Below are 16,899 nucleotides of genomic sequence, written 5' to 3'. Positions count from 1 at the left end.
GGTGAATGAATGTATTGTAAATATGCAATACAAGGGGTATTGGTTTTAATTGAATACATTTTGTATATGTGTTTATTTAAATTTGTGCAATGGAATAAAAGTGTATTGCTGCATCATTTGGGGGTTGTTGCACATTTGTTTTTGGCCCTTTTATGAAGTTAATTTTCTTATGCAGTCAGATGTAGTGTGTAGAGTGTCCTCCATTTATTACAATTTGCAGCCAGACAAATATCCAGGATAAGCACTACGCTTGCCAACGCAGTGGTAGCAGCCTTGGTGAAGTGAACCCTCAGTCATTCTGGAGGCTGCTTCTTGGCCAATGGGTAGCAGATTTTAGAGCAGAGGGCTATTCACCTTGACTAACTCCTTTTCTTCACCACCTCACCTTTTTTGGCCTGGAGAACCCCATAAAAGCTGATCGTCCACCTAATGGACTTCAGTGTGATCAATTTAAAAGTTCAAAGCTATCTAGGGATCCAGCCGATTTAGCCTCTTTTCCTTCGAGGGGTGAGGTAGAGAAAATAACTTTAGAAGGGTGATGGATTGCCCAATGTAAAAAGGAGTCACGAGTACGCAAAATGACCGCCCTGTCTAGCACACAGAAGTTTGACACTACAGGTTCTTAGAGGTGGTGAAGAGATCTAAACAGGGTTTTATCTATTGTCAGAGGGGCCTTGTACCCCCCGGGGTGTAACCACCACTTGTGGAACCACCAGATCTGCTGCCTAAGCTTCTCTGCTCTGGTGTTTAATGATCCCACCAAGTTCCCTTGGTGCTGGGTCCCTCTGAGATTTCAGGTCCCACTGTATAACCCAAATATGCCACTTGGCAGAATTAATGGGATACAGGAGGCCAACGGGCTAAGAAGCCTTAAAGCCACCCCCACTGAGAACAAGAGCCTAAGATAAAACATGTGGACACAAGTCTGAATGTCCTGGACTCGCTGTGATAGAAGACCCTGAATTGCACCATATCTAATATGATTTCAATGAAAGGGAGCCTCTGTGAAGGACTGAGGTGTGACTTCAGTCTACTGATTGTGAACCCCAGTGATGTCAGAAAGTTTGCCTTTGCCTGGAGGGTGGTCTACAACTGACTGTGGAAAGCCCACCTTCAACAGATAGTGGGATAGGTTAGGGGAAAAACTGGTAACCCCAACCTTTGAATGTGTGCCGCAACCACCACCATTCCTTTCATGAACATCCAAGGGGCACTGCTAAGGCCAAAGGGGAGCATGGTAAAGTGCTCATGGTCGTCCTTGGACTACAGGTAGCTGCAGGATGGGTACATGAAAGCAGGCATCCTACAAGTCCAAGGCCACCAATCCAGTCACACAGAGCAGACATAACCTGGGCCAGTTTGAGCATCTTCAGTCTGTCCTTTCGCAGAAAGGTGTACAGAGGGCAGAGATGTGATAGGACAAAGGCCTCTAGCCTTTCTGGTTTAGGAAATGACTGGAGTGACAATCAGTACCTATTTCTGTGGCAGGTACCCCTCTGTATGTCCCCACTGGCAAGGACGGTCTGAATTTCTTGCAAGAAAATGGATCATTGCTCCTCTGAAAGCCACTCTGATGCAGGGGGAAGATGCAGTGGGTTGAAAAACAGTGGCAAAGCACAGACACGTTGAAAGATCTGCAAAGGACCCATCTTTCAGATTAGAAATATCTGATCCTACCTTCCAAAGGGTGGTTGTGCATCACTAAGGCTAACTAAAGTGGTTTTGATGCAGATGCCATAGGAGAGGGGGACTGAGAAGGTAGCTGTTCCTGGTGGTCTATAAGGTGTCTTCCCGATCATAGTCCAAGACCCAAAAATGACTTGGACACCTGCCTGTTGCAGAACAGTGGGAGGGTCTCTGATGTTGCTTTTACAAAGGCATGTGTGAGTACTACACCTGTAGCAATACTTCAGGTACTCATAAGTGCCTTTGTGATTTAAAGTGAATTAATGCTAAGAGAGTTTTGCATCACCAATTTGAACTTTCTCACCACTGAGCAAAACATGTATTGACACTACAAAAATCCCTCCCTAACCAATTTCCGCCATGCTACTTGTAGCAAATGTGTTCCGTCCACCAGTACTTCCCTTAACTGACTAGCCGTTTTTTTTTTTGTGAAAGGGGGGGGTTACTTTTACTGTGAGGATATTTCACTACCAGAGTCTCGCTCATGGTAAGTTCACAATAACTGGACTGAGTGTGTTAACTGCCAGTGTCTACCTTTTAGGATACGGCTGCAGCTGTATACCTTTTAGGATAAGGCTGCAGCTGCACAGCTAGGGTAGGAGACACTTGGATGGTGACAAGTAAACACAAGCGTGTCCGTGGCAAGTGAGAGACTACTATTGTGCGCTGCCTGGTATCTGCACACAGTCTGTCGCGGAGGGGTCTCTGCAAGGATTGATCCAGACTTGTGGTAAGCCTTATAATATGAGTGGATATTCCTAGTGTAGGTCACTAGTGCTTACTGGAAAATCTGTGGTGTGTTTTCACTGTATTATTATACATATAGGTGAAATCTACTCTAATGTAAAGTTTTGCCTCACTGAGATCCAAAAAGGTCATCCAAGGTGCCAAACTGGTAAAACATGCATGTCGCGGTTCGATAACCCACATCCATATCTTATCAGGATTGCTAAAATTTCTCTCATAATCTGATCCCAGGCTTTTCTACCCCCTACTGGGCCAAGTGAATTACTCTGCTCCTCAGCAGAGGAAACAAAGGCCTACCCACACAAAAAGAACAATCAACTGTATCTGACTTAGTTTCGGGGAGAAACTCTGCAAAGTGCCAATAACTTATCACACTGCACCTAGACAGACCAGGTCGAAATAAACAAAGGAGGGAACTTGGAACTCTAAAGCCAACACAGAGGTGGCTCGCCTTAGATGTTTTAGTGGTAAGGGATCAGGCAGTGGTGTCAGCTAGGGGCCTGGCTGAAGCCCTCGGAGGAAAAATGAAAGTCCCGATTTTGGACTGCCCCAGAATGCTGTGCAGGAGGGTTGGGAAAGAAGTTGATGGATGATGTGCATCGTAGGATGGGCCAGGGGTGCCAGGCTTCTAAAATATTCTGCCTCCAATTAAAAAATGAGGAGACTAATGAGGAAGAATGCCCAGCTAGAAAGAGAAGCTACCAGGTACCCTGCAAAGATGGACAAAGGACTTTGATTCCAACTGATGGCATTATGACTCACAAGTAACTCAACAGGTCTTCATCAGGACAAAACAACAAAGACTGGGCACAAGCAAGAGTAAACGTCACTGAAACGCCATAGAGGTAATGAATATGGATAGAAGCTTTCCCATTGGGGAAAAGGAGGAAGAGCAGAGGCCAATGGAATTTAGACTTCAACTAGGAGTTGATTCAAGAAGTACAAACCCAATTAAAAGAATGTTTTTATTTTTATTTTTTTTATAAAGGAGACTGTGTTCATGAAGAAGCCCTTAACAGTCAGGTGGTCAACACGATCCGTGCCTCAGTACCAGTGTGGATAGAAGAGCAGCATCTGGATGAGAAATGCTTATGTTAATTAGCCTGCATGCATCTATTTGTGGCATGTAGTGCTGTAGATTCACATGCTCTGCTTACTCCTAACATTTAGTGTTGAGCTCAGATGTTTGCAATGTATTTTTCTTCAAAGAAGTCATTCGAGTTACGAGGTATTGTAGCTCCTCCTCTCCGTGGCACTGCGCCTGATTATCAGCTCTGTTAGATTCTTTTTTGCACATTTGATGCATCCATTTTAAGTGTACAGAAAGAAATATGTACAATATCTACAGCAAAAGGCAGTCTGAGACAAAATGACTTCCGGGGAGGTAAGGCAGGTACATGTGAACCTACCACACTACACGCAACACATAGATGCTTTCAGGATAAATAACAATCCATGTGTGCATGTGTGGCTGTAGATACACATACACTGCATCAACTGTAAAGCAGTTCTCCACATGCTTGAAAAAGATCTCTGTTCAAAATGTGCCCATTGGCATACTAGGACATCCATACTGTTTAGTCCATTTGTGTGGAGTTGACTATGTAGTTGCTCTGCATACGTCAGGTATGGTAATAGCCAGAAAAGCCATAGGAGCACTCTTTTCCCTAGAGGAGTGCGATCTTGGAAAGGCCCTAAGTATGCAAATCGGGCAGTTTGCGACAACAAAAAACCTTATACATGTGGCCCTTAATCTCTACTGTGATAAAAATACATTTGCCCTGTTGTAATAAATGTTTGATTCTGTGTTTCATGATACATTTGGTATTTGAAACGCATTGGGAATCACGTGAAGCTCTTTTCATTTATATCATGAACACATTAAAATGTTCTCCAGAACACTGACCCACGTTTAGACTCGTACTTTCTGAATCGGCAGTTTAGCCGGAAAAAGGGATTGCTGTTTGCGGTGGGCTGCTTTTCATCCCACATTTTTTTTCAAACTGTCTCACATTTAAATGTAACAAGATGCCTAATTTTCTCCGGAGTTATTTCTTATTGTAAGTGTTTGTAGTGTACTTGTAGCTGGCCAGTTCTTTCAGTGTTTGTGCACTTGTTATAGTGCCATGGCCATTTGGGGACTCAATAGTGCAGGGCACTTACTAAATAAAACTCTTTTGACTAGTACTGGTTTGCTAATCAAAGTTATCACTAACTCTTTCCAAGTTGAACATTTACAAGAAATGCTCCTTGACTGTGGGATTTGGAGTAATAGATAACTTTTGTTTATTTCTTGCTTTGATGAGATGAGTTCCACAGTGTGCAGCTTCTAGTTGAGCACTTTTATGCGGTTGTCTTTGGTTCCATGGTGGTGTTTGTGCGGGTGGCGAGAGAATGAGATTGTGAGCTATAAATGGAATACTGTGTAGTTAACAGGCATCAGTATTCATCATCGAGAAACTTGCAACAAAAGATTATTTATTTATGATTCTGGCTAAACAAAGAGAGCTTATCTTGTATGTGTGACCCTTTCTCTCTGCCAGAACACAAGCAGCTTCTTAAGAATGCACAGCTGGAACTGAAGAAAAGCAAAAGGAAAGACTACTACAGAATCCTTGGTGTTGACAAAAATGCCTCGGAAGATGACATTAAGAAGGCCTACAGAAAACGGGCATTGATGCATCATCCAGGTAAAAAGGGCAGATGACTGATCTAATGCGCAGGTTTTTGGAAACCATTTTCCAGAGCAATGAATCAATGCAGCCAGACATACATGCTTTATTAAGGTGCAGAAATGTTATGTTAAGACAGATTACTCTTTTGCATATTAGTAGTTTCTTCTGAGCATATTCAACGATCATAGCTGTTACTGTTACTGAGTTTCTATTTCCAACACATGAGTACCATTTACCAGTCATTAACTAAACCGTCTCCTCAAGGTATTAAAAAGTCCCTTCACTGATATCTACGTGGCATGCAATTATGGGCAGTGAGAGTGACTTCATAGCATTTTACGCCCACCAAAAGGTGGGCTCTAACGCTTCTTGTGTCCATCTCACTGAACTAAAAACACTTTCTCTCCCTCCTTGTCACCTATGTGTCCCAGCTTAATGTTCACGCTCAACTTTGAAATCAGTTGATGCCAGCATTCTAAGCAAGGTGATTAAAACAGTTTCCATTTTCGGTGCAGGGTACTTGTAGGAAGTTGGCTCTGTATGCACTATTTCAAAGTAAGGAATAGTATGCACAGAGTCCAAGGGTTCCCCTTAGAGGTAAGATAGTGGCAAAAAGAGATAATACTAATGCTCTATTTTGTGGTAGTGTGGTCGAGCAGTAGGCTTATCCAAGGAGTAGTGTTAAGCATTTGTTGTACATACACATAGACAATAAATGAGGTACACACACTCAGAGACAAATCCAGCCAATAGGTTTTGTATAGAAAAATATCTTTTCTTAGTTTATTTTAAGAACCACAGGTTCAAATTCTACATGTAATATCTCATTCGAAAGGTATTGCAGGTAAGTACTTTAGGAACTTTAAATCATAAAAATTGCATGTATACTTTTCAAGTTATTGACAAATAGCTGTTTTAAAAGTGGGCACTTAGTGCAATTTTCACAGTTCCTAGGGGAGGTAAGTTTTTGTTAGGTTTACCAGGTAAGTAAGGCACTTACAGGGTTCAGTTCTTGGTCCAAGGTAGCCCACCGTTGGGGGTTCAGAGCAACCCCAAAGTCACCACACCAGCAGCTCAGGGCCGGTCAGGTGCAGAGTTCAAAGTGGTGCCCAAAACGCATAGGCTAGAATGGAGAGAAGGGGGTGCCCCGGTTCCGGTCTGCTTGCAGGTAAGTACCCGCGTCTTCGGAGGGCAGACCAGGGGGGGTTTTGTAGGGCACCGGGGGGGACACAAGCCCACACAGAAATTTCACCCTCAGCAGCGCGGGGGCGGCCGGGTGCAGTGTAGAAACAAGCGTCGGGTTTGCAATGTTAGTCTATGAGAGATCTCGGGATCTCTTCAGCGCTGCAGGCAGGCAAGGGGGGGATTCCTCGGGGAAACCTCCACTTGGGTAAGGGAGAGGGACTCCTGGGGGTCACTTCTCCAGTGAAAGTCCGGTCCTTCGGGTCCTGGGGGCTGCGGGTGCAGGGTCTCTCCCAGGCGTCGGGACTTTAGGTTCAAGGAGTCGCGGTCAGGGGAAGCCTCGGGATTCCCTCTGCAGGCGGCGCTGTGGGGGCTCAGGGGGGACAGGTTTTGGTACTCACAGTATCAGAGTAGTCCTGGGGTCCCTCCTGAGGCGTCGGATCTCCACCAGCCGAGTCGGGGTCGCCGGGTGCAGTGTTGCAAGTCTCACGCTTCTTGCGGGGAGCTTGCAGGGTTCTTTAAAGCTGCTGGAAACAAAGTTGCAGCTTTTCTTGGAGCAGGTCCGCTGTCCTCGGGAGTTTCTTGTCTTTTCGAAGCAGGGGCAGTCCTCAGAGGATGTCGAGGTCGCTGGTCCCTTTGGAAGGCGTCGCTGGAGCAGGATCTTTGGAAGGCAGGAGACAGGCCGGTGAGTTTCTGGAGCCAAGGCAGTTGTCGTCTTCTGGTCTTCCGCTGCAGGGGTTTTCAGCTGGGCAGTCCTTCTTCTTGTAGTTGCAGGAATCTAATTTTCTAGGGTTCAGGGTAGCCCTTAAATACTAAATTTAAGGGCGTGTTTAGGTCTGGGGGGTTAGTAGCCAATGGCTACTAGCCCTGAGGGTGGGTACACCCTCTTTGTGCCTCCTCCCAAGGGGAGGGGGTCACAATCCTAACCCTATTGGGGGAATCCTCCATCTGCAAGATGGAGGATTTCTAAAAGTTAGAGTCACCTCAGCTCAGGACACCTTAGGGGCTGTCCTGACTGGCCAGTGACTCCTCCTTGTTGCTTTCTTTGTTCCCTCCAGCCTTGCCGACAAAAGTGGGGGCCGTGGCCGGAGGGGGCGGGCAACTCCACTAAGCTGGAGTGCCCTGCTGGGCTGTGACAAAGGGGTGAGCCTTTGAGGCTCACCGCCAGGTGTTACAGCTCCTGCCTGGGGGAGGTGTTAGCATCTCCACCCAGTGCAGGCTTTGTTACTGGCCTCAGAGTGACAAAGGCACTCTCCCCATGGGGCCAGCAACATGTCTCTGGTGTGGCAGGCTGCTGGAACTAGTCAGCCTACACAGACAGTCGGTTAAGTTTCAGGGGGCACCTCTAAGGTGCCCTCTGGGGTGTATTTTGCAATAAAATGTACACTGGCATCAGTGTGCATTTATTGTGCTGAGAAGTTTGATACCAAACTTCCCAGTTTTCAGTGTAGCCATTATGGTGCTGTGGAGTTCGTGTTTGACAGACTCCCAGACCATATACTCTTATGGCTACCCTGCACTTACAATGTCTAAGGTTTTGTTTAGACACTGTAGGGGTACCATGCTCATGCACTGGTACCCTCACCTATGGTATAGTGCACCCTGCCTTAGGGCTGTAAGGCCTGCTAGAGGGGTGTCTTACCTATACTGCATAGGCAGTGAGAGGCTGGCATGGCACCCTGAGGGGAGTGCCATGTCGACTTACTCGTTTTGTCCTCACTAGCACACACAAGCTGGCAAGCAGTGTGTCTGTGCTGAGTGAGAGGTCTCCAGGGTGGCATAAGACATGCTGCAGCCCTTAGAGACCTTCCTTGGCATCAGGGCCCTTGGTACTAGAAGTACCAGTTACAAGGGACTTATCTGGATGCCAGGGTCTGCCAATTGTGGATACAAAAGTACAGGTTAGGGAAAGAACACTGGTGCTGGGGCCTGGTTAGCAGGCCTCAGCACACTTTCAATTGTAAACATAGCATCAGCAAAGGCAAAAAGTCAGGGGGCAACCATGCCAAGGAGGCATTTCCTTACAGTACTAATAATGGAATCTAAATTAATGGAAAAAGCTGTTAAGGGAAGTTGCAAATTAGCTGCGCTCACATACAGGAAGTTGACAGGTGTATATCATTGTACATCCAAAAGATCACATATTGTGCATACTTAATCCTGCGTTAAATATTGGAGTACCTGAGAAATGAGCAAGCATGTAAACTAGCGTGTTAAAGTGCCACTTCTCAAATTTGTGTATTCATCTAGTTCCTACTGAATAATTTCGTTATTTTCTATTTACAATTACGAGGTACATGGTCTAAATCCTCTCATCTAATGAATACACCATAGACTAGAGGGAAGCGACTTTTTGGCCCCAGAAACTTTCTTACTGAGAAGCTGGGAAAAGATGTAACTCAGTCGCTGCTGTAGTTGACTGATAACTTCCTTATTATGAGCTTCATATATGTATCTGACATCTTGTAGTCTTTGCACAGGTTAACCCAAATAGAAATGTATCTAAATGAAATGGGCTTTTTTCCTAGTTCCCAGCTTATCTTGGGTCCACGACAAATACTGCATTATTTTCTCTGCCATGTATCCATGATTCTTAACCTGGAAATTATTTCAGACTTCCCCCTTGCAGAAGCCTTTTTTTTCTTGGTACAATTCTGAAAAGGTCTCAAAACTTATCTTGTGACAACTGCTCTACTATACTATTTTGTTTCACTTGCCACTCCATTTTCATCCCCTGGTGATGCTTTGTTTCTTTATTTTGGGCACTTGTATAGTCCTGAGTTACCATTGCAAACTTACCTATATGTCTTTGTCCTTGTGTGCTGGATACATATCGTTTTGCTGCATACAGCACTCAGGTCACTGTGGGACGAGAGTTTTGTGCTTTACAAATCTCTGATAAAATAAAAATTGAAAATGCTTATTACAAACTGTATATGGCTCCTCAAGATAATTTCCTATCAGTATTTTTTTTTTTTTTTTAAACATTGTTCAAGTTTTCCTAGCATCCTTGGCTTCAGGTAGAACATAGTATGTTAACATAATTTTCATGATGCAGAGTACATTTCTCAGTGACTGCTACACAGACAGATTTCTAGGAGAGACTTCTTCTGTAGACTAGAAGTGTAATTCTTCATTCTAACGGTCGACGAACAGCCAGACTGACGTCGTGCACCCTGAGTTTTTTGGCATTCTGCTTTTTCTTAGTGCCATAAAAAAACCTTTCTCATAGAGACTTCTAGCTGCATGTTCCTTACCTAAAACTAATTCTCTTTGTGAGCAGAACCCCTGTGCTCCAGTAGGTGGTGTCGATTGGGTGTGCGGCCTTCGTCCGCGCCGGAAGTGAATCACAGTACCAATATAGGCGCTGCCCAGGCATGCTGACGTCTGTTCTTTTCTTTACGTGTGACAACTCCCGCGGATCCAGAAAAGAGCTAACCCTCCATTATTTTTTGACTGAAGTTTTTCAATCCTTTGTTGACTTATTTTGAGGTTTTTCCTTCTGTTGTGTTGAAGATGTCATCAAGGAAGACTGCCCTGCCGAATCTGTCATCGGTCGATGTCGGTGACAGATCCACCCCTTGTCTGTCTGTGGTGTTTGGAGCTTGACCGTGACCCGAAATCTTGCTCCAATTGCCAGGACATGCATCTGAAGGCTTTGAGGGAGCGATCCCTAAAGCTGATGGCGGCGCGGCACGCAACTCAGCACAGGTAGAGTGGAATGTTCCAGGACAGGCCGCAGAGTCCAAAGTCGTCTTGATCCTTCTCCAAGTCCTTGGGACGATTGGGTAAGTCAAGGCACAAGAACAAGAGCAAGAAGTCAAAGCGGTCTTCCACTTCTCATCAGTTGGCCAATGCGACAAGGGAGCATCAGCATTCTATGCCTTGTTCCTCTGAACCTGTGCCTTGGCCAGCACCATGCCTCTCCGACTTTCCGTGAGCCGGAGAGTGACCCCTGCCCAATTAGGAGTTTTATGAGGCCATGTGCCTCATTTTTGGGCAGTGTGGGCCTCCCCCCTAACCGCCCCTCAATCCCAATTGGCCAGTTTTTGGCCTCCACCGGGTTCCCTGCCTGCATCTTCGGCCTCAGTGCCGATGGGCCCTCAAGGACTCCAACACAGAGCCGGATGGACGTAGCCCAACAGGAGCCTTGCCTCCTAGATTCGAGCCTGAGCCCTATTCCCTTGGGCTAGGCCTCATGGGAGGACTGGGATATGTTACTGGATCCTTTAGGATACCAGCCTTATGAAGAAGAAATGGACTGGTGTGAGGATCTGGGTGCAGCCAGTTAACTGGACTCTTCTCCAGATGCTGTTATGCGTTCTCCCCCCTACTATGGCTATAGAGGAGGGAGCTTCCTACACAATGGTGGTGCGGAGGGCTGCTGAGGTCCTAGACCTTCAACTACCCTGGTGGCAGTAGAGTCTAATCTCTTGACAGATTGCTACAGCTGGGAGTTTCCGCTTCTGAACCCTTACTCCCATTCAGTGATTCCCTCACGGTCATCCTTCTGGGTACCTGGTCCAAACCCAGCACAGGAGCTCCTGTGAATAGGACAATTACCCGCTGCCATCACCCAGCTCCTGAGGACCCAACCTTTCACATGCAACACCCTACCCCTGAGAACGTGGTGGTCCAAACCACCGCATCCCATGGCACTTTCCCTACCGCACTCCCCGATAGGGAATCCAAGAGCCTGGATGCACTTGGGAAGATGTTTTCTACCACTAGTCTGGCATTTAAGTCCATGAACACTGCATGACTTTTGGGCCATTACTCCCACATGCAATGGGATACTGTTCGGGCAGGTACTGCCACAGGTCCCAGAGGAGGCCTAGGCTGTACTTTCCCAAGCAGTTGCTGATGGAATAGGTGCAGCAAAGATCATGATCTAATGTGGACTAGACACACCGACTCACTGGACAGAGGTTTTTCATCAACAGTGGACCTTAGGCACTATGCCTGGTTGAGCTTGTCTGGCTGTTCGGGGGATGGCTAAGCCAGTCTTAGGGACATGCCCTTTGATGGCTCCTGTCCCTTCAGATAAAAAGCAGACTCAGTGCTTGAAAGATTCTTGTGTTATGACCAGGTCCTTGGGCCTCACGGTGGCCCCCCCATCACCCACAGTATGCTTTTCACCCCTTTCGTGGTACGTTACGAAAGGGGGTACGTTTTCCACCCAAACCTGTCCAGTCTCCGCCTTTTTCCGTGGAGATTGAGCAGTGACATTTAACAGCGTTTGACCCTCTGCCCGAAGTCTGTAACGTAATCTTGGCAGCCAGACCCTAAAGTGTTTACACTGGATTAACCCTTTTCTGGCTCTGCACTTCAGAGGCAGATCGCCAGACACCATAGGCCATCGCCTGGCTGGTTCTTGCTATTTAAATACGTCACACTAGAATCCCATAGTGCAAACATAGTCTTCGGAGCACAACCCCAACATCTTCCCTATATTTCCACTGGGCAGAGAATACACTTGATTCTGGCATGGCTCTTGCCACATGCCTTTTAGGCTAGTGTACCCATACCTAGTGACAAATGTGACGTATGAAGAAGCCATTCCCTGGCCTTGAGTGAAAGCCTAGCTGTAGCACAGCTGATCCTGAAGTGTGGCTTTGACGCTGGACTCTGCTTGGGCTTGTCTGTCACACCTATTTGCCATGTTTTAAAGCATTAAACTAGATTTTCAGGAGATGTCTAAACTGTGCTCATGGACTTGCCCTTTGACTGTGAGCTGTGCAGTTCACATAGTGGCAGCTGTTTCGGCCCATGCAAACTTGACAGCTATACTATATTGCTCGTTTCAAGGCAGAAGTAGATGCAGACGGCATCAACAGCAGCAGATCAAGTCCATGTGAGCCACACCTGACTGACTCGTCCCACTCAGAACAACCCCTTCCAGTGTGTGAGGAGCTCACATTTTGTGGAAGGCGATCAGAGGACTGCTGGGTAATTCATCTGATCCCCTGGGGTCAGTGACATCCCTTCCTGTTCTCCCACAAGGCTGTCAGGACCACTTCTTCTTAAGCATGTTCTCACTGGCTTAGGTCTCGATCCTGGAGGCAGACGTCTTGGACAACGGAACTGAAGTAGTGGTACCTCTGGAAGAGAGGAGCAGAGGATTTGACTTCCTTTACTTCCAAAGACGACAAAGTCCTGATGCCTCTCCCCGACCACTGCCTTTGGCCTGTCCCTGACCACTGCCTTTGGCCTGTCCCCGACCACTGCCTTTGGCCTGTCCCCGACCACTGCCTTTGGCCTGTCCCCGACCACTGCCTTTGGCCTGTCCCCGACCACTGCCTTTGACCTGTCCCCGACCACTGCCTTTGACCTGTTCCCGACCACTGCCTTCTGAACCTATTCATCCGTTCAAGATGCTGAATCTAAGCCCAGTACGTAAACTTGGAAGATTGGTTGGGGTCCTTAGACCTTTGGGATACCTGTGTTCATCTTATAATTCTCCCTGCCCATAAGTGCTACTTGCGGTTCATGGTGGGCTTCCAATACTGTCAGTTTGTAGTCCTCTCCTTCGGACAGCCCATGCATCTTTAGTGGTCCTGGCAGTCATTACAACTGTGCAGCGGTGGTCAGCAATCCAGGTTTGAATGATTAGCTAGTGAAGGAGTCCCAGACACAAGTCCATGAACATCTTTAGCTGATGATGGTTCTTCTTCACAAGCTGGGATTTTCGATCAAAATCCAAAAGTTTCACCTCCCTCCATTGAAAAGCTGACCTCTATTTAGGAAGTTTTCAGCACTTCCCTTGTCAGGGTTTTTTCTCTTTCTTAAAGGATAGCAGATAATCAGAGGATCATGACTAGGTGTCTGGCTCCAGCCGACACCAGCTCGGACTTACAGGTCCTGCCCCTGCTACACCTCTTGGGCTCATGCATCATTTTGGTGCCTCATAGCAAATGTCTGAGGAGTCAGTGGCAGCAACACCATGGAAGTCTCTTTGTGTAGGTGTGGCTGTTCTTTACTTTACATCAGGACCTGCACTAGTGGATAAACCCCTCCAGCATTCTGAGATGTTGCCTATTCAGTCCTCCTAAGGTTACCGTTATCATAGTTATTTCCACTGTGGGATGAGGTGCTCCTCTGGTTAATTAGATCCCATTGTAATGCATACATGTTAAGGTTGTTCTTTCCACTGTGTGGGTTTCTCATCTCACACCTTTGTGGGTACAGAAATCTGTGATGCCAGTATGCTGGTTGGCACCAAATATACTGCAGTGGTATCCCATCTGAAAGCAGATTTGTGGCCGATGCCACATGGTGCCACTTTGTGATGCTGAAGAGTCATTACTGGGGACACAATTTTCCGGGCCAGTCTGACTCCTCAAATGAGTCTTAATAAGGTGGTCAATCTGTGGGAAATTATTTATGCACCGGAATGATTACTAAAGGTATGAAACTTTTTCTTCTCTTTTTATGAGTAGTCTGGTTAATAACCCAAACCACCTTGTGCATAGTTAGATGTTTTATTCTCTTTATCTTGTATGCTCTTTATGCTCTTGTGCAAATTTAAGAATGCTCCTTTTCCTTGGAGTGACAAATTCTCCAGTGGGTGTACGATCATTCTTAAACCTATTGTCTTCCAGTGTGAAAGACACTTCATTGACTATCTTAGAGACAATGCTTATTTTAGAAAGTGTTTGCAGAACGGCTGCAATTTTCTGTTATCACCAAAGAGATATTTGTGCAGAATGTGAGGCTTTCCAGATAATGAGTTCGCAGTTTACCAGGTACTCTGTAATCCCCCTAGTCTCTACAAAGCTACCACTTACTTATGGTTTTCCAGTGATAAAATACTTGATGTGGGTGTGCAGTGTATTGTTTAGAAAGAAGTGTTGCAACTGATATGAGGCGGGACTGTAGGTTGTCATAGTATTTGTAAGGAAATGCCTCCTTGGCATGGTTGCCCCCTGACTTTTTGCCTTTGCTGATGCTATGTTTACAATTGAAAGTGTGCTGAGGCCTGCTAACCAGGCCCCAGCACCAGTGTTCTTTCCCTAACCTGTACTTTTGTATCCACAATTGGCAGACCCTGGCATCCAGATAAGTCCCTTGTAACTGGTACTTCTAGTACCCAGGGCCCTGATGCCAAGGAAGGTCTCTAAGGGCTGCAGCATGTCTTATGCCACCCTGGAGACCTCTCACTCAGCACAGACACACTGCTTGCCAGCTTGTGTGTGCTAGTGAGGACAAAAACGAGTAAGTCGACATGGCACTCCCCTCAGGGTGCCATGCCAGCCTCTCACTGCCTATGCAGTATAGGTAAGACACCCCTCTAGCAGGCCTTACAGCCCTAAGGCAGGGTGCACTATACCATAGGTGAGGGTACCAGTGCATGAGCATGGTACCCCTACAGTGTCTAAACAAAACCTTAGACATTGTAAGTGCAGGGTAGCCATAAGAGTATATGGTCTGGGAGTCTGTCAAACACGAACTCCACAGCACCATAATGGCTACACTGAAAACTGGGAAGTTTGGTATCAAACTTCTCAGCACAATAAATGCACACTGATGCCAGTGTACATTTTATTGCAAAATACACCCCAGAGGGCACCTTAGAGGTGCCCCCTGAAACTTAACCGACTGTCTGTGTAGGCTGACTAGTTCCAGCAGCCTGCCACACTAGAGACATGTTGCTGGCCCCATGGGGAGAGTGCCTTTGTCACTCTGAGGCCAGTAACAAAGCCTGCACTGGGTGGAGATGCTAACACCTCCCCAAGGCAGGAGCTGTAACACCTGGCGGTGAGCCTCAAAGGCTCACCCCTTTGTCACAGCCCAGCAGGGCACTCCAGCTTAGTGGAGTTGCCCGCCCCCTCCGGCCACGGCCCCCACTTTTGGCGGCAAGGCTGGAGGGAACAAAGAAAGCAACAAGGAGGAGTCACTGGCCAGTCAGGACAGCCCCTAAGGTGTCCTGAGCTGAAGTGACTCTAACTTTTAGAAATCCTCCATCTTGCAGATGGAGGATTCCCCCAATAGGGTTAGGATTGTGACCCCCTCCCCTTGGGAGGAGGCACAAAGAGGGTGTACCCACCCTCAGGGCTAGTAGCCATTGGCTACTAACCCCCCAGACCTAAACACGCCCTTAAATTTAGTATTTAAGGGCTACCCTGAACCCTAGAAAATTAGATTCCTGCAACTACAAGAAGAAGGACTGCCTAGCTGAAAACCCCTGCAGAGGAAGACCAGAAGACGACAACTGCCTTGGCTCCAGAAACTCACCGGCCTGTCTCCTGCCTTCCAAAGATCCTGCTCCAGCGACGCCTTCCAAAGGGACCAGCGACCTCGACATCCTCTGAGGACTGCCACTGCTTCGAAAAGACAAGAAACTCCCGAGGACAGCGGACCTGCTCCAAGAAAGGCTGCAACTTTGTTTCCAGCAGCCTTGAAAGAACCCTGCAAGCTCCCCGCAAGAAGCGTGAGACTTGCAACACTGCACCCGGCGACCCCGACTCGGCTGGTGGAGATCCAACACCTCAGGAGGGACCCCAGGACTAATCTGATACTGTGAGTACCAAAACCTGTCCCCCCTGAGCCCCCACAGCGCCGCCTGCAGAGGGAATCCCGAGGCTTCCCCTGACCGCGACTCTTTGAATCCAAAGTCCCGACGCCTGGGAGAGACCCTGCACCCGCAGCCCCCAGGACCTGAAGGACCGGACTTTCACTGGAGAAGTGACCCCCAGGAGTCCCTCTCCCTTGCCCAAGTGGAGGTTTCCCCGAGGAACCCCCCCCTTGCCTGCCTGCAGCGCTGAAGAGATCCCGAGATCTCTCATAGACTAACATTGCGAACCCGACGCTTGTTTCTACACTGCACCCGGCCGCCCCCGCGCTGCTGAGGGTGAAATTTCTGTGTGGGCTTGTGTCCCCCCCGGTGCCCTACAAAACCCCCCTGGTCTGCCCTCCGAAGACGTGTGTACTTACCTGCAAGCAGACCGGAACCGGGGCACCCCCTTCTCTCCAGTCTAGCCTATGTGTTTTGGGCACCACTTTGAACTCTGCACCTGACCGGCCCTGAGCTGCTGGTGTGGTGACTTTGGGGTTGCTCTGAACCCCCAACGGTGGGCTACCTTGGACCAAGAACTGAACCCTGTAAGTGTCTTACTTACCTGGTAAAACTAACAAAAACTTACCTCCCCCAGGAACTGTGAAAATTGCACTAAGTGTCCACTTTTAAAGTAGCTATTTGTCAATAACTTGAAAAGTATACATGCAATTGAAATGATTCAAAGTTCCTAATGTACTTACCTGCAATACCTTTCAAACAAGATATTACATGTTAAATTTGAACCTGTGGTTCTTAAAATAAACTAAGAAAAGATATTTTTCTATAACAAAACCTATTGGCTGGATTTGTCTCTGAGTGTGTGTACCTCATTTATTGTCTATGTGTATGTACAACAAATGCTTAACACTACTCCTTGGATAAGCCTACTGCTCGACCACACTACCACAAAATAGAGCATTAGTATTATCTATTTTTTCCTCTATTTTACCTCTAACGGGAACCCTTGGACTCTGTGCATGCTATTCCTTACTTTGAAATAGCACATACAGAGCCAACTTCCTACAGTATTGTATTTAAAAGGATGCAAATGGT

The 16,899-nt window shown here is 47.0% G+C and overlaps 1 protein-coding gene across 1 annotated transcript in view; it reads left to right on the top strand.

The window, feature by feature from the left end:
• DNAJC7 (DnaJ heat shock protein family (Hsp40) member C7) overlaps positions 1 to 16,899 on the top strand; it is a 356,596-nt gene that overhangs the window by 279,906 nt on the left and 59,791 nt on the right. Inside the window, exon 11 of the mRNA XM_069237667.1 lies at positions 4,977 to 5,123. Within this exon, the coding sequence (XP_069093768.1) occupies positions 4,977 to 5,123 (147 nt within the window). The remainder of the gene's footprint in view (positions 1 to 4,976; positions 5,124 to 16,899) is intronic.

This window comes from Pleurodeles waltl, chromosome 6 (genome assembly GCF_031143425.1).
Source record: "Pleurodeles waltl isolate 20211129_DDA chromosome 6, aPleWal1.hap1.20221129, whole genome shotgun sequence".
Classification (NCBI taxonomy): Eukaryota; Metazoa; Chordata; class Amphibia; order Caudata; family Salamandridae; genus Pleurodeles; species Pleurodeles waltl.
The sequence above is the reverse complement of the archived record's forward strand: the minus strand, read 5'-3'. Positions and strand labels throughout refer to the sequence as shown.